Source organism: Danio rerio, chromosome 24 (genome assembly GCF_052040795.2).
Source record: "Danio rerio strain M-AB ecotype USA chromosome 24, GRCz13ab, whole genome shotgun sequence".
NCBI classification, from domain to species: domain Eukaryota; kingdom Metazoa; phylum Chordata; class Actinopteri; order Cypriniformes; family Danionidae; genus Danio; species Danio rerio.
Genome location: NC_141044.1, coordinates 29,981,750 through 30,000,167, shown reverse-complemented (window position 1 = coordinate 30,000,167; position 18,418 = coordinate 29,981,750). Strand labels below are relative to the sequence as shown.

The following is an 18,418-nucleotide window of genomic DNA, read 5'->3' as shown; positions in this document are numbered from 1 at the left end:
ATAATAATTATTATTATTATTATTATTATTATTGTTATTATTATTTTCAGTCAGTTATACCCGCAGAAGGGTAACAAATCCACAAACCAGCTGAAACGTCACCCGTTTTGGAGCAGTAAAACACAACAGCGCCCTCTTGTGGTTGTTGATTCATAAAAAAAACTCCAGTTTGTCAGAGGTTTGTTGTGAAAAACCTCGTGAAGATGTGCGTTTCATCAGACAGACGCGCTGCTGCAGTGTGAGTGTGTGGTGAAGGAGAACCGTCACTTTGCACTCATTGACCTGCTGTGACAGAGGAAAGAGTGAAGTTTCTCTTGGTGTCTGAATTATCCAGCATGTTGTTGGTGTTCAGTTGCAGCTTCACTGGATCCCGCTGTGTCACGAATGCAGATACAGATACATATCGCTGTCCACTGGAAATGCAGAAGCTCGGATAATGGTGTGTTGTTGTTGGTTTGGCGAGGTTATTAATGCAGCTGCAGTTTATGTACTGTGCAACAACACAAGCACATGGATGTGAAATATCAATGCAGAAATATGTATTTAATATGCAGTGCCAAATGAAAGCTTGAGGATCATTTTCAGAATCTGTGAAAATGTGAGTATTTTAAAGAAAAAAAATGAGATCTTACCAAATTTGTGATAATTTTACTTTAATTTAATCCTGAGTAAGATGTTTTACATTAAATGTGTTCACATATAGATCGCAAGACAAAAGCTGAAATTGTTGAAGTAACCTGCTGGAAAAGTTTGTGTTTGGTTACCTAGATGGTTTACAACCATTTGTTTTTGTTCTTTGTGTTGGTTGTTTATGAGTTTCTTGTTTGTTCTAAACAGCTAACTGCTGTTCTTCAAAAAATTACTCAATGACTCCTATACATTCTTCAGTTTTCCAGCATCTTATTTGATTATATTATCGGAAGATCCGTCTTTTTAAACTGAGGACAATTCAGGGACTCAAAAACAGCAATTAAAAAGGTTCACACACTCCCTGATGCTCCAGCTGTGTTATTGTTACAACCGGCTCAAAAGTGCAACATTAGAGAGACAATACGGACCAGGTAAATTTAAAAGAGAAATGATTTATTATCAAAAACATAACTAACAAAAATATTTAAAGCAATCAAAGTCAGTATAGATGGAAGTCAGAAGTGAATAGCATGTGTATGGTAGTGAACTGAGCTCATGATCCAAAAAAAAACTAAAATAAATCAAAAACGCCATGCAGGGACGTCCGGCTAATCGAGCTCCCTCTCAGAAAGAATGCCGGACTATTTACTCTGTAGGCACCACACAATGGGTCTCAGGTGAGATGACCCACCGACCAATCTGCAATCATGCAGGCTCTGCAAATCACAAAGACTCAAACAACAAACAGGTCTCACATGGGACCTAACAGTTATCTTTTGCACAAAAAATATTTTACTGTGGATAGTACTCACATTTTGCTCTCTCTTATTGTGCTCAAATGATTCACATTTTCACTGTTTCTCCAAGGAGTTTTGAAACTTTCATTTGCCGCTGTATATCATTACCCCAATTTTGAAAAAAAAATCTGGCATACAAAAATAAAAATGTGATGTGTTAATGCTCCTAAATCTTTATTTAGTTAAGAGTAGGGCCAGATAGAATCTGTGGGCGTTTTTTTTCTTACTTCTGCCAGTGTGATCTCATGAGGAAACGTAACTATTTTACTTTTTGTCAGTTTAATGGCTAATTCATTAATTTCCCTTCAGTTTAGTCGGCCCATTTAGCTTATTCAATTCATCTTTAGCGCATGGCTTTGGACTGTGGGAAAAACCAGAGCACCTGGAGGAAACCCACTCGAACATGGGGAAAACATGCAAACTCCTCACAGAAATGCCACTGACCCACTGAGCAACCATGTCGCAACAGTTAAGTGGTTAACAGTTCATACGAGTCATACAAACATGTACAATTTTAAAAAGGAGGCTTGGCACCAAGCTCCCGTTCTAAACAATGATGTCAGTGAAGGATAAGTAAATTTTACTAAATTGTATATGACTGACATCGTACAAATTAAATCATAAAGTTACAAATTGCAGTGTTATCATGTTGATTTCTACACAGATTTTTTGTAAATAAAAAACTACATCTACAGCAGTTCTCCCATGTAATACACCCACTTAAAGACAGAAAATATTACTTTTCAAATTGTATTTTGCATAATTTATTAAATTATTTTATTCATGTATTTTTCATATTATTCAGTAATATTACTGAAATTAATATAAACACTGAATATGAGCAATTCCATGCAAATGTAAACCTTTCCATGAAAACAATTATTTTCACCAAAATAGCGAAACATTTTTGTTTAAGCAACACTTCAAAAATACTCCTAATAGTTTTTAAAAAAATGAGAAAATTTTGAAACAATTATATTTGATTTACCACGTTACACAGGTAACAAATGTACATCTGTCTCGTCTATAACGGAGCTTTTTCCTTATAAATACATTCATTCATTCATTCATTCATTTTCTTGTCAGCGTAGTCCCTTTATTAATCCGGGGTCGCCACAGCGGTATAACCGCCAACTTATCCAGCAAGTTTTTATGCAGCGGATGCCCTTCCAGCCACAACCCATCTCTGGGAAACATCCACACACACATTCACACACTACGGACAATTTAGCCTACCCAATACACCTGTACCGCATGTCTTTGGCCTGTGGGGGAAACCGGAGCACCCGGAGAAAACCCACGCGAAGGCAGGGAGAACATGCAAACTCCACACAGAAATGCCAACTGAGCTGAGGTTCGAACCAGCGACCCAGCAACCTTCTTGCTGTGAGGCGACAGCACTACCTACTGCGCCACTGCCTCGCCCCTTATAAATACAAAAATGTAAAAAATAAAATCAATTATTTTTGTTCATAAAATAAGTAATCTGACTAATGTTATTATGATTAGATGACTTAATTGAAGGCAATGAATAGTGCAGTTCCTCAGCATCTTCAGTTGAAGTCAAAATTATTAGCCCCCTTTGAATTTCTCTCTTTTTTTTTTGATATTTACCAAATGATGTTTAACAAAGCAAGGAAATTTTCACAGTATGTCTGATAATATTTTTTTCTTCTGAAGAAAGTTTTATTTGTTTTATTTCGACTAGAATAAAAGCGGTTATTAATTTTTTAAGCACCATTTTAAGGACAAAATTTTTAGCCCTTTTAGGCTATTTTTTTTGATAGTCTACAGAACAAACCATTGTCGTACAACAACTTGCCTAATTATCCTAACCTGCCTAGTTAATCTAATTAACCTAGTTAATATAAAATAGTTAATAATCTAGTTGATTTAATTACTCATTATTAATAACTCTTTTATTTTTATCTTTGCCATGATGACAGTAAATAATATTTGACTAGATATTTTTCAAGACACTTCTATACTTGTCTTGAAAAATATCTAGTCAAATATTAGTAACTATCATTATGCAAAGATACAATAAATCAGTTATTAGACATGAGTTATTAAAACTATTATGTTTAGAAATGTTTTGAAAAAAATCTGCTCTGTTCTGTTCTGTTCTGTTCTGTGAAACAGAAAACAGGGGAAAAAAAATATTCAGGCGGCTAATAATTCTGACTTCATCTGTATATTAACCCGTTGGTCTTCAAGTAACTTAACCCAAAGTACTGTCTGTGAGACACTACTTTATAATAAAGGATATGACCTCCCCCGGAGATCATCCAAATGGTTTTGTTGGGTCACAACTCTTGAATACCTGTAGGCCATTTGGTTCACACCTCTTCAGATGCAGATACTTATTTGCATATTGAACAAGCCATACAATCTATCAATAGTGAGCCAACTCATGATTTTGATTAGCTTTGTTTGTTTTAGGTTGTGCAGAAGGGTTGTGCTCGCAGACGTTTTTGGTCACATATATATGAATATTTTTTTTTTTCATTCAAAAATATTCGAGTGACACGTCTTGTGTACTCTATAGGCTGCGTCCAAAATCCCTTACTACTCAGTAGGTACTGCATTTGAATTTAAATACACAGCTATAGTCTTTGCCGAGGTCCACACAGACCGAACCAAGTGTTTTAAAATGAGACGATCTAGCCTACAGAGGACAGATCTTGTCTTGCAGCAATCATAACAGTTGCACATAATAAGCGGTAATAAAATTTGTAATTACTTTTTATCAAAGTGATTTTAAAACTTTATTAAGTGATCTGAAGGCAAAAAAGAAAAAGCTGGAAATATTTCCTTTGGTCCATACATGTACACATAAAAATGTCTGTAAAATAACTTTTTTAGAAAGACATTTCATATTCTTTCTGTTAACATGTTTAGATATGCAAATCAAGTAAAACTTACAAAACGTTTGAAGTTTTCTTTTAAAAACATCTTGCTGTTATCAGCGCGCAATAAATCTCGAGATGTTCGAGGGCAAGGGTCCACCGGTTGGATCCTTCATTACCTGGAAATGAAGGACACATTTTGAGGTTGCATTTAATTTTTAAAAAATATTTTTTGAGACAGTGTTCGCAGCGCCCTTCAAATGCATTCTTTGGAGGATACAGCCTCTGAAATTAGTCACAGCTATTGATATTTTCACCAATTTCTTCGGTTTTGATTTGGTTTGATTTTTGACTTGTAGGCTGTGAAATAACTGAAATCATATGTCTGCTTTGTAAGTCCTTTACCAGCCCATTTTCACCATTTTTCATGTAAATCAGGATATTTCACTTCTATGTCTTGTTAGTGTTGCAGTTCCTTTTGTCATAGAAAGCAGCTCACAGTGACGGGCACAGAATATCTGCACTATGACAAAGACTATAGAATACACAAGTCGTGTCCCTCGTATTTGAATGGGGAAAAGTGTAACAGTCAATATGTAAATAAAGCCCCGCCTACTAGTACAGGATCCAATCATTGATTGTTATAGACTGATAAATCTCCGGGGGAGAAACTTGAACCAGATGTGTGTTTTTACAACAGTTTGTTGGTCAACATGCACACTGAAATAGAAGCAAATATTTGCTTCCCAGACGTCAGAAATACATCCACATAAAGCTTAAAATCTGTACTTTTACATAAATCAAGATCACTTGAAAACTATTTTTTTGGTTTTGTAATCAGTATGAAATTAACGTGAGGTACATTCCTTCCTGTCAAACGCACATAACATGACAGAAAATACTCAAACGCCCGCAAACTCGTAAACAAAGAGTCACTTTCATTTCTGGAGGAGATTCGCCATCAAGACCAAGTTGTGAATTACTTCAGAAGACCAGTGCAATCAGACAAAGCTTTATTCAGAGGATGATAACAAGTAGAATATATAAATTGGTGAGGTTGGTGTCAAGATCTTGTTTCTTTCGAGTGTGCATGCGCATTAGCTTGGGCTACCTGAAAATATGCCAATTTTGTTTGATTCAAACGTTTAGAAATGAAACTTATGAGACAGTTGTTGTTTAAGCTTATTGGTGGTTTAAAGGCGCGGCGCAATACTTGTTTGCTAGTTTCAGCTTGGCGCAAGAGTCGTTTTGAGGTGTTGCGCCACACTCTTTAAATAGCAAATGCATTTGCGCTCATATGTGCGCTCATAGGCGTTCTGGTCTAAATAGGAAGGCGTTCTGAGGCGCACTGCTGGCGCGTTGCTATTTTGAGAAACTATTATAGATTTTTCATTTGACCAAAACAAACCCAGTCTAAACTCCAGCGCAGAGTTGCGCCTTGCTTACACACTGCTTTATAGCCTACACACAAGATGTAGACCAATATGCAAATATCTTTACATATGAAAAAATTAAAATATTTAGGATAGACCTATATATAGGATATAATAAGAATATATATAGGATATGAATATAACGGATTAAAATATTACAAAACATATTATTTTCTAGCCTACATAAATATGAAAAACCACTGCTTTTATGTCTTCTTCATCTCGGGAGGCTTTTTCAGTTCATTTATAACTATTTGCTTTTGTATAATGTTATTATTATTATCAGTATTATTTGTTATATCCATATTTATTTTTGTTTTAATAAAAACAAGCTTAGATTTTCCTACCTGTAGGTTTAAAACCATATGGGGCACAGCATGTGTTTTAGGATATAACTTTTTTGAGCACACCTCGTTATTATTGTTCATTTATTCGTTTGCTGGAAATTAGAAATAAATTTAGAAATAGTTTTGAAACAAATCCTTGCGCTTAACAAACGAAATTAATTATTTATAGGCTAATTGATGTCTGTGCGTAAAGGTTTCCCTATCCAAGAGCGAAAGTGAAAGTAGATCGATTATCTCTCATTCTCACGCGGTAGATGCTCTGTTTAATAGTTTTCTGTTAAAAAACTGTTAACTGCTTGCTTGTGAAATGCTCAGTTTTTCCACTTCCACTTACTTTGCGTCCTGTAAATAGCAAATTCGCTTATGGCGCGACGCAGCTGGCTCTTAAAGGGAATGGGAGATGAGACTCTGATTGGTTTATTCTCAAAACACACTTATAACTCATTAAGAAAATAAACTCAACCCTTTTAGACCATGCGCCATGGCGCAAAGCGGATTTTCCCGTCCTTAAATTAGCGAAAATGCATTCTGACACGCCCTGAAAGCGTTTGCGCATGGACTGTCAAAATAGAGCCCCATAAATTAATGAAATATTATAGTTTACTGTAAAATTGTACTTTTGTTTTATGGTTTGTAGCTTATATTGTTTATGGTAAAATACTGGCACACATTGTTAATTTCCTGTAGATTAACTTATTAGCAGCAGTTTGCCAGTAGCTTACTGTAATCAATTACAGCAAAAATACTGTATTTGCATTTACAACACCATTTATCTTGCTGTATATGCATTAATAGTATATCTTTACTGTTAGATATACAGTAATTTTCACAATGGAACTTTAAAATACAGTAACATACCGCATAACTCAAATACTGTTCATATTACAGTTAAATACTGTGTCTTTTACAAAAAATCATAAACAGTGCAGCTGCTGTTTTTTTACTGTACATTTTGCAGATTTTTTTTAGAGTGTGTGTGCATGTGTCATCTGTTATTCTAAAGTGACACTTTACAACAAAAACATCAGTGGATAAAGTTTTAGAGGAAGGAAGCGTTTCCTCTCCCTCCATTGATCTCCTAAAGTAGCATGAAAGACAAAAGCAAATGGATTGAACTGCTGCAAATGGACACTTGTTACAGAGCAAACAACTAAGTCACTCAGAGATAGTAGTATTCAAGTCAAAATGTACACCATGTGGCTTTAAATATGTTGAGATTTTCAGATTGAGCTCAGTTATGTTAAAGCTGAACCTAAATTCAGTTAATTGACGCTATCATTGTTGCAACGCTTATCATTGCTTTAACTGTTGCTTCAAAAACAGTGTAAAGTGCATTTTAAAAGGCGCAGGAAATTATTTGCAGTTATTCTAACCAATATAATTATTTTTCAGTTATTTTTCAGTTCATATAATAGTTTGGTCACACTTTACTATAGGGTTTCATTAGTTAATATTAGCTAATGTATTTACTAACTAGTTATGAATCAGACCCATTGCCAGCCTATTAAAAGGCCTATTTTTTTCTCAAAAAGTGGACCTTTTTAAAGTTATATGCCTCAAACGATAAAATTCAAATAATGTTAGTGACGTTTTAAGCACTAATTTTTGCTGGATTAGCTTGTAAATACTTCCTACATTTTTGTCAAAGTGCTATTTCTATTTCTTGTTAACAAAAATATAAGTTTATTTAAAAATGTGCAATTAAACTAAAAGTTATTACAGTTTTATTTATAATGTAATGAGATTAGAATTTTAGAAATATGAAAAAATATGTTTTTAAATGCTAATTTATTATCATACATCATTAAAAAAACATAAAAACAAGCAAACAAACAAGCAAAATAATTGGTAATCTGTTTAAAAAGTGTCAAACTGTAGCCTATAAGGTATAATAACAAACTGGCCAGCTCATTTCCCTTCGTCAGAATTTGTCGATTTAAATAATAAAATGCTTTTTTATTGGTTATTTTATTGGTTATTCTTCTTAAATTCTTCTTCTATTGGTTACCTTCACAATTTATGAGGGTATAATGTCCAAAATGGGACAAATTAGCTCATATAGGAGCCAAATTCTGGACTTCATCAGAAGGGGGTGGGTCTGTCGAACCACCCAAACCCCCACTGGCTACGGGCCTGTGAACGATATCTGTACAGCATTTATTAATCACAGTTCAACATTTACTAATGCAATATTAACATCCAAATTCCTGCTTGTTCAGATGAATGCACCACAAGTTAATATGAACTTACCATGAACAAATACTGTAATAAGTGTATTATTCATTAATTGTTTTTGTTATTAAATGCATTAACTATTAATACTAATACGACCTTATTGAAAAGAGTTACCAACATGTTAGTATTCATGCTGTTGATTTGTTAAAGTGTGAATGGTTTTGCATATGCTTTTAATCTAAAAAATGATAAATGTTGCTCATTTTAAAATTGTTCCAAAACTTTTTTATTTTTATCACTTTTCAAATGTTTTTCCTTAAATTTCTGTATTGTGCTTTTATCTAATTATTTTATGATTATTAATAGTTTTTATTAATTACATTTTTGTTTTTTAGTACATAGTCAAACAGAATTAGAATGGCAAAGTCTTATTCGTTTTCTCAAATATGTGTATATTATATTATTCATTCATTTTTTCGGCTTAATTTCTTTATCAATTAGAGGTCGCCACAGCGGAATGAACCGCCATCTTATCCAGCATATGTTTTACGCAGCGGATGGCCTTCCAGCTCCAACTCATCACTGGGAAACACCCAAACAATTTAGCTTACCCAATTCACTTATAGTGCATGTCTTTGGACTTGTGGGGGCTGCCCTATATAGTATTTTTTTATTTAATGTTATTTATAGTTTTTTAGTTCTAATAATTTTAGTAAATCAAGTTTAACTAAGTGAACTAAAGCATTCTATAATATATTATTAATATAATAACATATAATATAATGTGGGTGGCATAGTGGCTCCCAGTACTGAGTTGCGGCTGGAAGGAGATCCGCTGTGAAACATGCTGGAATAGTTGGCGGTTCATTTTGCTGTGGTGACCCCTCATAAATAAGCAGGGGTGATAGCGTTCCGGCACCACGCCGGATTTCCGGCGTACTGTGGCTGCGGGGAAAAAAAAAATCAGGTTCACGGATATTGATCTGTCATTTCTCTAGATTCACAGAATTCACTCACTGCTGAAAGCGCCGGATTGGTTTTTATTAAGTGCCATTTTGTGTGCTCGTGAATCATCTTTTGAGTGTAGACGCCATGTAAATAAAAGATTAATTGTGTAATTTAGAGAGCTTTATAAATAAAACGGATCTTTGTGAGATCTCTATGAACTAAGATTAGTGACGCTTTTTAGTGATAATAAGAGGAGCGTGCTTTGCACTTTCCAGGCTATAATCCATTCAGAATTTGTATGAAACTTTCGTTTTCGGCACATATACGCTGATATGTTTTGGGAATGACATCTGCATATTTACGCTGGGTTTATTCTCGAAATAACGGTGAAGCAATAGACGGGACAAAAATATATTTCCCCCTTCTCCTTAAACAACTTAGTGTTTCAGCTATGAAATAGTTCAGTTTTGTATGTAGCCTAATGGCAAAGTGTTTATATTTAGTTTCGTTTTTTATTCAGCTTATTTAGAAAAACGTTTGGAGCATTTTATATTCGTTAAAAATATTTTTTTTTAACGAACAGCGCCCAGCGGAAGACCATCATTGTCTGTTTGATCAGTTTGCCTTCTCAGATCATCACGACTTGCCTAAAATAAAAGATATAAAACAGTTAAAGTATAAAACAATGGTAGCTTAAACGTTAAAGAATGTGTGCTATTAGGCGCATAGTTTGCTTATAAAAAGCTTGCAGGACATCGAGGCGCCAGAGCAATCACTTGCATTTTTTCAGTGGGAGCAATTTAAAGTTATCCGTCATTTTTGCTCACAAAGTACGAGTAATACATCAAAAAACGTTACAGCGTTTTTATAAAATAAAGAAAACCAAAATGATGCGCTTTCTGTCGTCTGGTTTTTGAACAGGAGCGCTTAACAAAATGAAGCAAAATGTATATGCCTCACAGACATAATAAATATATTTATAGAAAGCTTTAAATTATTACTTAACGAAATAAAACAAATCGACAGAAATACACAACTCCTCCACGGCTCCAATTGCGTTTTGAGATATCCTAGATAGACTTTCTGGCTCAAAGACATTTATGCATGTTTATTTCATTGCTGTATTCTGACAGATTTCGCAAGGGTTCAGCAATTCTACCTGTCAGCTGGTACCAGCCTCAGTTTTGCGACTTGACTCGTTAGGCGTCTGTGTCTGGATGACAGCGAGAGAGAGAGATGAGATCAGACCTCAGATTTGATGTGTGGCCGCACGTCTCAGTTACTTTATTGCAATTTTTAATATTGACTCATCTAAATTAACTTTTCATTTATTAAAAGCCGAAATATTGCCAGACAGACGAAGCAACTTTCGGTTTTTGAAGAGAGCGTCCTCAGTGATAAAAGACGCGCGCACACACTGGTTAGCCCACTCTTTTGTCGGCCTATTCTTCATTGATTTTTTTTTACATTAAACGCATAATAATCAATTGCAAAAAAAAGATAATTTATTATTAAACTGTGAGATGATGGTCGCGTGATTTTAAAAATCAGAGTATGCGTTGCGCATTTATGGCTATTGATCTTATCTACCCGGGACCCACACATAGTTGAACATCAAGTGTTGAAAATGAGTGTATAAACTAGTTGTGTTTCCTCCAACTGCTGCCACCATTGTCAGGCAAAGTTTGCAGATTGCCTCATTTACCTACGTCTTCAGGTTCTCTTTTTGCAAAATATAGCCAAACAGGCGCTTTTGCATTGCGTTTTGACACTTATCCGTCCGCCATTCTCTTTCTGTAAATTCGACTCCTCTTGTTCTCTTGATGTGATAAATGAAATATGACGCATTGTAGCTATGATCAGATGATAATTATAGTGCATGCTCTCATCTTAGGTAAATTATTTAGAATTATGTTTCCCATTTAATTCAAATAAATATTTAAATAATTTAAAAAAAAACAATACTTAAAAAAAAAAAAATGTGGGGACTGTGTCACGGTGAAAAAGTGATGTCACCGGTGTTGCGTCTTAACACCGGTATCACCGTCAACACCGTCTATCATGGCAAGCCTAACGTCCGGTTTTCCACTGAAGCTTATGACATTAATTAACACGAGCAAAACCATATTTAATCATTACGCGACTTTTAACCTAATTTATCGCGTCGCAAGTTAGTTTATTTGCTGAGCTGCTCCACGATGTTTTAATTTAAACGCATTTATTTTATGTATTCGTAGTCATACTACTGTACGTAATATAGTCATTTGACAGCACATGTCAGTCAAATTTATTGTGGCATGCTTATGTATGGGAGGGGTTACACTTATCTGTTGTACTGTATATTATTGCATCCTGGCAGTTCCTTTGTTCCCTACAATATGGACTTCTCTATGTTTTTAATTCATTCATTTATTTTATTATTTAACTTATTTTCATTTAAAGGTATTTTAAATAATATCCTTTAAAAAGTTATAATAAAATGCATGTTGAAAACTCATAACATATGCATGTAAGATAACAGGTGTCATTTGCCTAATGATTTCTAAATATTAAAGCAAAGAGACTTATAAGATTAATGTGCTTATAACGTGCTTATACTGACACCTACTGGCACATGTCACAAGATCACTGACACTGGCATGTGTCACTGACATTACTGGCATGTGTCTAAAAAGAGCCACTTGACAATAATGATGATCAGGGTTACACATCGGCTGTTAATATATTTGGGCCCAGGGGCCCACAAGTTATGTGTTAAAAGTGCGTTGCATACATAGTACCCCCACCCCTACTCACCTCAGGGGCAAGGAAAAAAAGTTCAGGCTCAGGAATTTTTTCCACTATCAGCCCTGAATAAGGCACTAAGCCGAAGGAAAATGAATGAATGATATAATTTAATATAACAATGTAATATCCTTTGAAATATATGATTCAATTCTCTCTGATGAAAGTGGTGTTCATTTAGACTTCATTTGCCATTAGTTATATGGAAAAGACCAGAAAAAAAGAGACATTTCTCAAAACGTCTTTTTCATGTTGTAAAAATGAAAAAAAAACTCATAGAGGACTGGAATGACACATGGTTCTGTGAATAATAAGACATTTCATCCTTTTCAACTGCGTAAACATCAAATGAAAGGGGAAGATGAATTCATAAAACCCCAAACTCATTTGCTCTCTCCGTGTGTCTGCAGTGGGTGATCAGTGGATAAATTACATCTCGTTTGGGGGTCTGCGGACCCACGCTGAGCTGGAGGGAAGACTGGTGACTGAACTCATATATGTGCACAGCAAGATGCTCATTGCAGACGACAACACCGTCATCATCGGTGAGTAAAAATAGACAGAAAAACACGGGGACTGAGTATCATTTGGGCACGTGCTAATAGGAGTAATGCAGCAGACATGAAAACGCTGCTGTCGTGTTTTGAGGGTAATATGAGGTAAAATAATATACGTTTTTGAAACGTATCAGAGGAAATGACATGAAGTGGCTCCCTCTTGTGTTGAGTTGTAGTAATGCAGTTTAAATGTTAAAGGGCACCAATGATGAAAATCAACTTTTGTAAGCTGTTAGGACAGAACTGTGTGTACAGTAGGTACAGTGTGTCCACAAGTCTCCCCCGAATTGATTGACAGGCGTCATGTTTCTATGATAACATGCATACACATGTCCACAGAAAATTTTTTTTGCAAATAAACTGTGGGATTAAAATATTTGTTCCAACTATCTGTTATATTTTTATAAATGTAAAATGTTTTACATGTTTGTATTAAAGACAGTAAACACGCAATGCAATTCGCTATGCAATTCTAAACCGCTATAAACATCACGGCTGCATGGTGTCAGTAAGCGCGCACATACTGTATGTGTGTACTGCAAATGGCATTTGTGTGAGACTCATCATTTCATCCGAGTCTGTCTCTGTGCTATTTATCTGACTTAAAGCATGGTGAGAAGCAGACACGCACTTGGAAAGGTGGAAAGGGAAAAGCAGCTCATTTTCATTTAGGCTATTTTTCCAAGCTACAAAAACAGCTACAGTATACTCAGACACAATGTAAAAGGTAAAATAGGTGCCCTTTAGTGGGTAAAAATGTGGCAAAAATGAGTATAGTTAGCATTGTCATCATCATCAATAAATGGTTATGCATTTTCCATAGAGCTATTGTTATAAACTGCTGTGTTGTTACAATGTAGGGCATAATTCAACAAATTAAAGCTCTTATAAATAAATAAAAAAGAATATATATATATATATATATATATATATATATATATATATATATATATATATATATATATATATATAATAGCTTTATATGAAGATAAGTGTCCAAAAATATAATAATCACTCTCGCTCTATTATTTATTATTAAGGCTTGTTTCCTTATGTTTGCTATGTGACACGATCCCCAGCTATCTAACTTCCAGAGATCGCTTGTAAACAATCACATGAACTACAAATCCACCATTTTATGGAGTACAGATCCCAGTCATGCAACACACACACTTACCTGCTCCAAGTCACCATTGATTAAACACTCACACAGCTGAAGCTGCTCAGACTGATTACTTGGACTGTAAGAACAGCACTTCTTGTCTACTGTACACTTATGCCGCGGTCACACTAGAGTTTGAGCATGCTAAATTCTTTAGTTCATCATTGCGAAAAGGGGCGGGATTAAACAAGATAATTAGACATTTAAAAAAGTGAGCGATTGATTCAAACTTCAAATTTCTGTACAGAGAGGTCATGTTTTATTCTTCGATTGGTCTGACGCAGTCACACAGGCCAGAGTTCACCAAGCTTGAACTTTGCATCACAGCGAACTGCGACGTGCATATGAATGGAAGTCTATGGGGAGAAAAGTGCAGTATGACCTCAGCTCCACCTGTAGGTTTCAAACAAGCCTGAAGGACTCAATTAGTTTTATCAGCGGTGTTTAATTAACTAATGTGTTTCATAGTAATGAAAATATCTTTGTCTATTTTTAACTATTTATGTCTAACACTTAATTGACAAATTCTATGTACACATTTATCATGTTATTATCTTTATTTTATTCATCAGGTTCTGCAAATATTAATGACCGGAGCATGCTGGGTAAGAGAGACAGCGAGGTGGCCGTCATTTATGAGGATATTCACACTGTGAAGTCAGTCATGGATGGTCAGGAGTATCAGGCTGGTCCTTTTGGATTGAGTTTGCGGCTGGAGTGTTTCAGGTTCATGAGTCTATAAGTCTGTTTTTTTGCTTCAGTATTTTCAGACACAAGCAATTTAGGTTTAAACACATTTTCCTCTTTAAAATCATTAGGATGATTCTAGGCGCCAACACTGACCCCAGCATTGATGTGACGGATCCCATCAGTGACCAGTTTTACAAGGAGGTGTGGATGAGCACTGCTGCACGCAACGCCACCATCTACCAGAGGGTCAGTCATTCTGTTCATCTGTCTATATATATATATATATGGCTATCATCTGTAGGTCTGCTAGTTGAATTGTCTTTCTTTCGATATATCTGTCTGTCCACGTACAGTATCTGTCTGTCTGACTATCTGTCTATATAAAGTTTCTGTCTGTCTGTCTGTCTCTATACAGTTTCTGTCTGACCATATCTCTGTCTGTCTATTTACAGTATCTGTCTATACTGTATGTCTGTCTGTCTATATACAGTATCTGTCTATATATAAAATGTAAATATCTGTCTGTATGTCTGATTGTCTGTCTTAATACAATATCTGTATGTATGTCTCTCTGTCTGTCTGTCTGGCTGGCTATCTGTCTGACTATTTGTCTATATGTAATGTCTGTCTATATACATTATCTGTATGTCTGTCTATTTACAGTATCTGTCAATCTGTCTAAATACAGTGTATGTCTGTCTGTCTAAATATCTGTCTCTCTATAGAATATATGTCTGTCTGTGTGTGTGTCTATATACACTGTTTGTCTATGTGCAGTATAAATCTGTCCGTCCGTCCGTCCGTCCGTCCGTCTATCCATCCATCCATCCATCCATCCATCCATCCATCCATCCATCCATCCATCCATCCATCTATCTATCCATCTATCTATCTATCTATCTATCTATCTATCTATCTATCTATCTATCTATCTATCTATCTATCTATCTATCTATCTATCTATCTATCTATCTATCTATCTATCTATCTATCTATCTATCATCTATATGTCTGTCCATATACTGTATATATCTGTCTGTGTGTGTATATACATTGTCCAACTGTCTGTCTATATACAGGGTTCTTACGGGTGCTGGAAATCCTGGAAAATGCTTGATTTTTATTTTAGTGTTTTCAAGGTTAGAAAAGTGCTTGGATTTTAGACGAAGTGCTTGAACCTGCTTGAATTAGCAGGATTGAAATTGTGACTGTTTTGGTTGCATATGTGCACAATTTTGTCTATGTGACCTCAATATATATGTTTTAATTTTGTCTATGTGACCTACATATATAATATGTGATCCCAAATATATTTGCGAGCATTTGTGCGAGTGGATAAATTGTTGTCGTACGACCAGTTTTCATTGCAAAATGTTCACCGCATGCGCGCATTTATGGAGGTAATAAATGCCAAAACAATTTGAATTCGAATTGTGTTAAATTGAATTATTAACAATTGTAAGTTAATAATACTGATTATATCCTATTAGAAATGTCTTGAATTTGTATTTCTTAACTTGATTATCTGAAATTTAAGACAACTAAATTTTTAAAGTCAGATTTTTATAGACCAATTTTTAAACCTAAAACGACAATCCAATGACTGTAAAGAAAAAATAGCAATGCACATGAAATATCATGTACGACACCCAAACAAAATCTGACTGTAAGCTCATTTCTTGAGATATCAACTTTACGTAGAAAGAGACCAAACTTAAAAGCATTTTTTATTTATTTTTTATTCATTTTTGGGTAAACTTTCCCAATAAATCCAACATAATTAACCGTGGTTATTAGTTGCAGGAAAAGCATACAAATGTACCTTGAAAGTGCTTGAAAAGTGCTGGAATTTGTAGTTGGAAAATGTGTAAGAACCCTGTATATACAGTATCTGTCAGTCTGTCTACGTACAATGTATGTCTGTCTGTCTAAACATCTGTCTGTCTATAGAATATATGTCTGTCTGTGTGTCTATATACACTTTCTGTTTGTCTATGTGTAGTATCTATCTATCTGTCTATCTATCTATCTATCTATCTATCTATCTGTCTGTCTGTCTGTCTGTCTGTCTGTCTGTCTATCTATCTATCTATCTATCTATCTATCTATCTATCTATCTATCTATCTATCTGTCTGTCTGTCTGTCTGTCTGTCTGTCTGTCTGTCTGTCTGTCTGTCTGTCTGTCTGTCTGTCTGTCTGTCTGTCTGTCTGTCTGTCTGTCTAATCTGTCTGTCTGTCTGTCTGTCTGTCCATATACTGTATCTATCTGTCTGTGTGTCTATATACAGTGTCCAACTGTCTGTCCATCTAAATACAGTATCTGTCAGTCTATACCAGGGGTGTCAAACTCAGATCCTGGAGGGCCACAGCCCTGCACAGTTTAGTTCCAACCCTGTTTCAACACACTTACCTGCAGGTTTCAAACAAGCCTGAAGAACTCAATTAGTTTAATCAAGTGTGTTTGATAAGGGTTGGAACTGAACTGTGCAGAGCTCTGGTCCTTCAGGAACTGAGTTTGACACCTGTGATCTATACTATATATAGATCTGTCTGTCATTGACTTGAACGACTAATAAGTTGTCTTTCTCACTAGCATGTAAATTTCTCAATTTCCTTCAGGTATTCCGCTGTCTGCCGTCCAGTGATGTTCGGACTATCCTAGAGTTAGATAGCTTCCTTTCAAAGCCTGGTTTGGACAAGGAGGACCCTGCCCGCGCTCAAGAAGAGCTCAAGAAGATCAGAGGCTTCCTGGTCCAGTTTCCTCTTCAGTTCCTCAGCGAGCAGAACCTCCTGCCCCCCATCGGATCGAAAGAAGCCATGGTGCCCATGGAGGTGTGGGTGTGAGAGAACCAGCCCATATCACCAGGCTTCAAACAAACTGCAAATGCACCAAGAAATACTGTTTATTTATAACAAACATCTTGAGACCGAAGAGGGAGAGACTTCAGCCATCAGTTGTTTACCCACCTAAAATTCGTGACAGCAGACTGGTTTGTTTTGCCTCTGTTCTACACTTGATTGTTTGTATGTTCTAACACTATGCAACTTCAACTAATATTATGTTTATGAACTATCCTCATAAGTCCTTGAAAATGCTGATGCTTCTGTGACTCTTTGGTCCCTTGATTGGCTGCTTCAGGAAAAGGATCTTCTACATTGATTTCTTTTTCGGTATTATTGGACGGTTTTGCGCACTGGATATGTATTATTCTCTGTGTTTAAGTGCCAATTTTGTCTGCGTATCATTGATCTTTCCTCTCTGTGAAGTACAAACATTTCTCGTGTGCATTATTTTAAGCTAATTTATGGGTCTGTGATGGTGGACGACGTGGTCCATTAATTGTTGTTATCTTATGGTACAAATTGCCATGTTTTGGTGGCCTTATTTGTTTACTGTGCACTTAATGCTGGGTATGAACAGAAATCCACCAAAGCATTTGTCTCTTAAAAACAAATTACCTTTTATTATATGAGAATTCAAAATAGTATTCTGATTTATTCTGATTATTTGTCTATATTGTACAGTATACTGTAGAAACACGCTATGCCTGGAGCTCTAATAAAGTTTACTAATCTTTCTTGAGGAAAAGAACCTGTCCATCATCACACATTCCATGTAGATATGCTGAATGAGCTAAAACACTGTTGGGGATTGTACATGTCATGATTGCAGCATGTGTGTCTGGCATTATGAATATGCAACTAGTCATTTTGAAACAGTTGTGAGCCAAGCCTTCAAACGTCTGCACTGTTGACTGTGTGTCTGCACTTTTACAGTAGTTCCAGAACAGTTCTTCTCCGATGTTCTTTGCCCTCGTGTCTTTGTACCCAATTCGTCATTAATTGCGTTTTTTGCACAAGGTATGTATCGTCAAAAACACATGTGAGCTGTGTTGGGATGCTTGTGAAATATGTGAATCGATGTTATACAGATGATTAAACCATGATTTTCACACTACTGAATCGGTCTGTAGATGGATTTATTTGTTTATCTGTATACTTTTTTACAATGTCTGTCTATATCTATCTACTGTGTCTATCTTTC

At 35.5% G+C, this 18,418-nt stretch overlaps 1 protein-coding gene across 2 annotated transcripts in view; it reads left to right on the top strand.

Annotated features, from left to right (window-relative positions):
• The window catches only part of pld1b (phospholipase D1b), a 74,900-nt gene extending 56,564 nt beyond the window's left edge, over window positions 1-18,336 (top strand). For both annotated transcript variants that reach the window (XM_087309650.1, XM_087309651.1), the window contains exons 23-26: window positions 12,374-12,508; window positions 14,255-14,408; window positions 14,501-14,618; window positions 16,993-18,336. In XM_087309650.1, the coding sequence (XP_087165776.1) occupies window positions 12,374-12,508; window positions 14,255-14,408; window positions 14,501-14,618; window positions 16,993-17,217 (632 nt within the window). In that variant the 3' untranslated portion in view covers window positions 17,218-18,336. The remainder of the gene's footprint in view (window positions 1-12,373; window positions 12,509-14,254; window positions 14,409-14,500; window positions 14,619-16,992) is intronic.
• The last annotated feature ends 82 nt before the right edge of the window (window positions 18,337-18,418 follow it).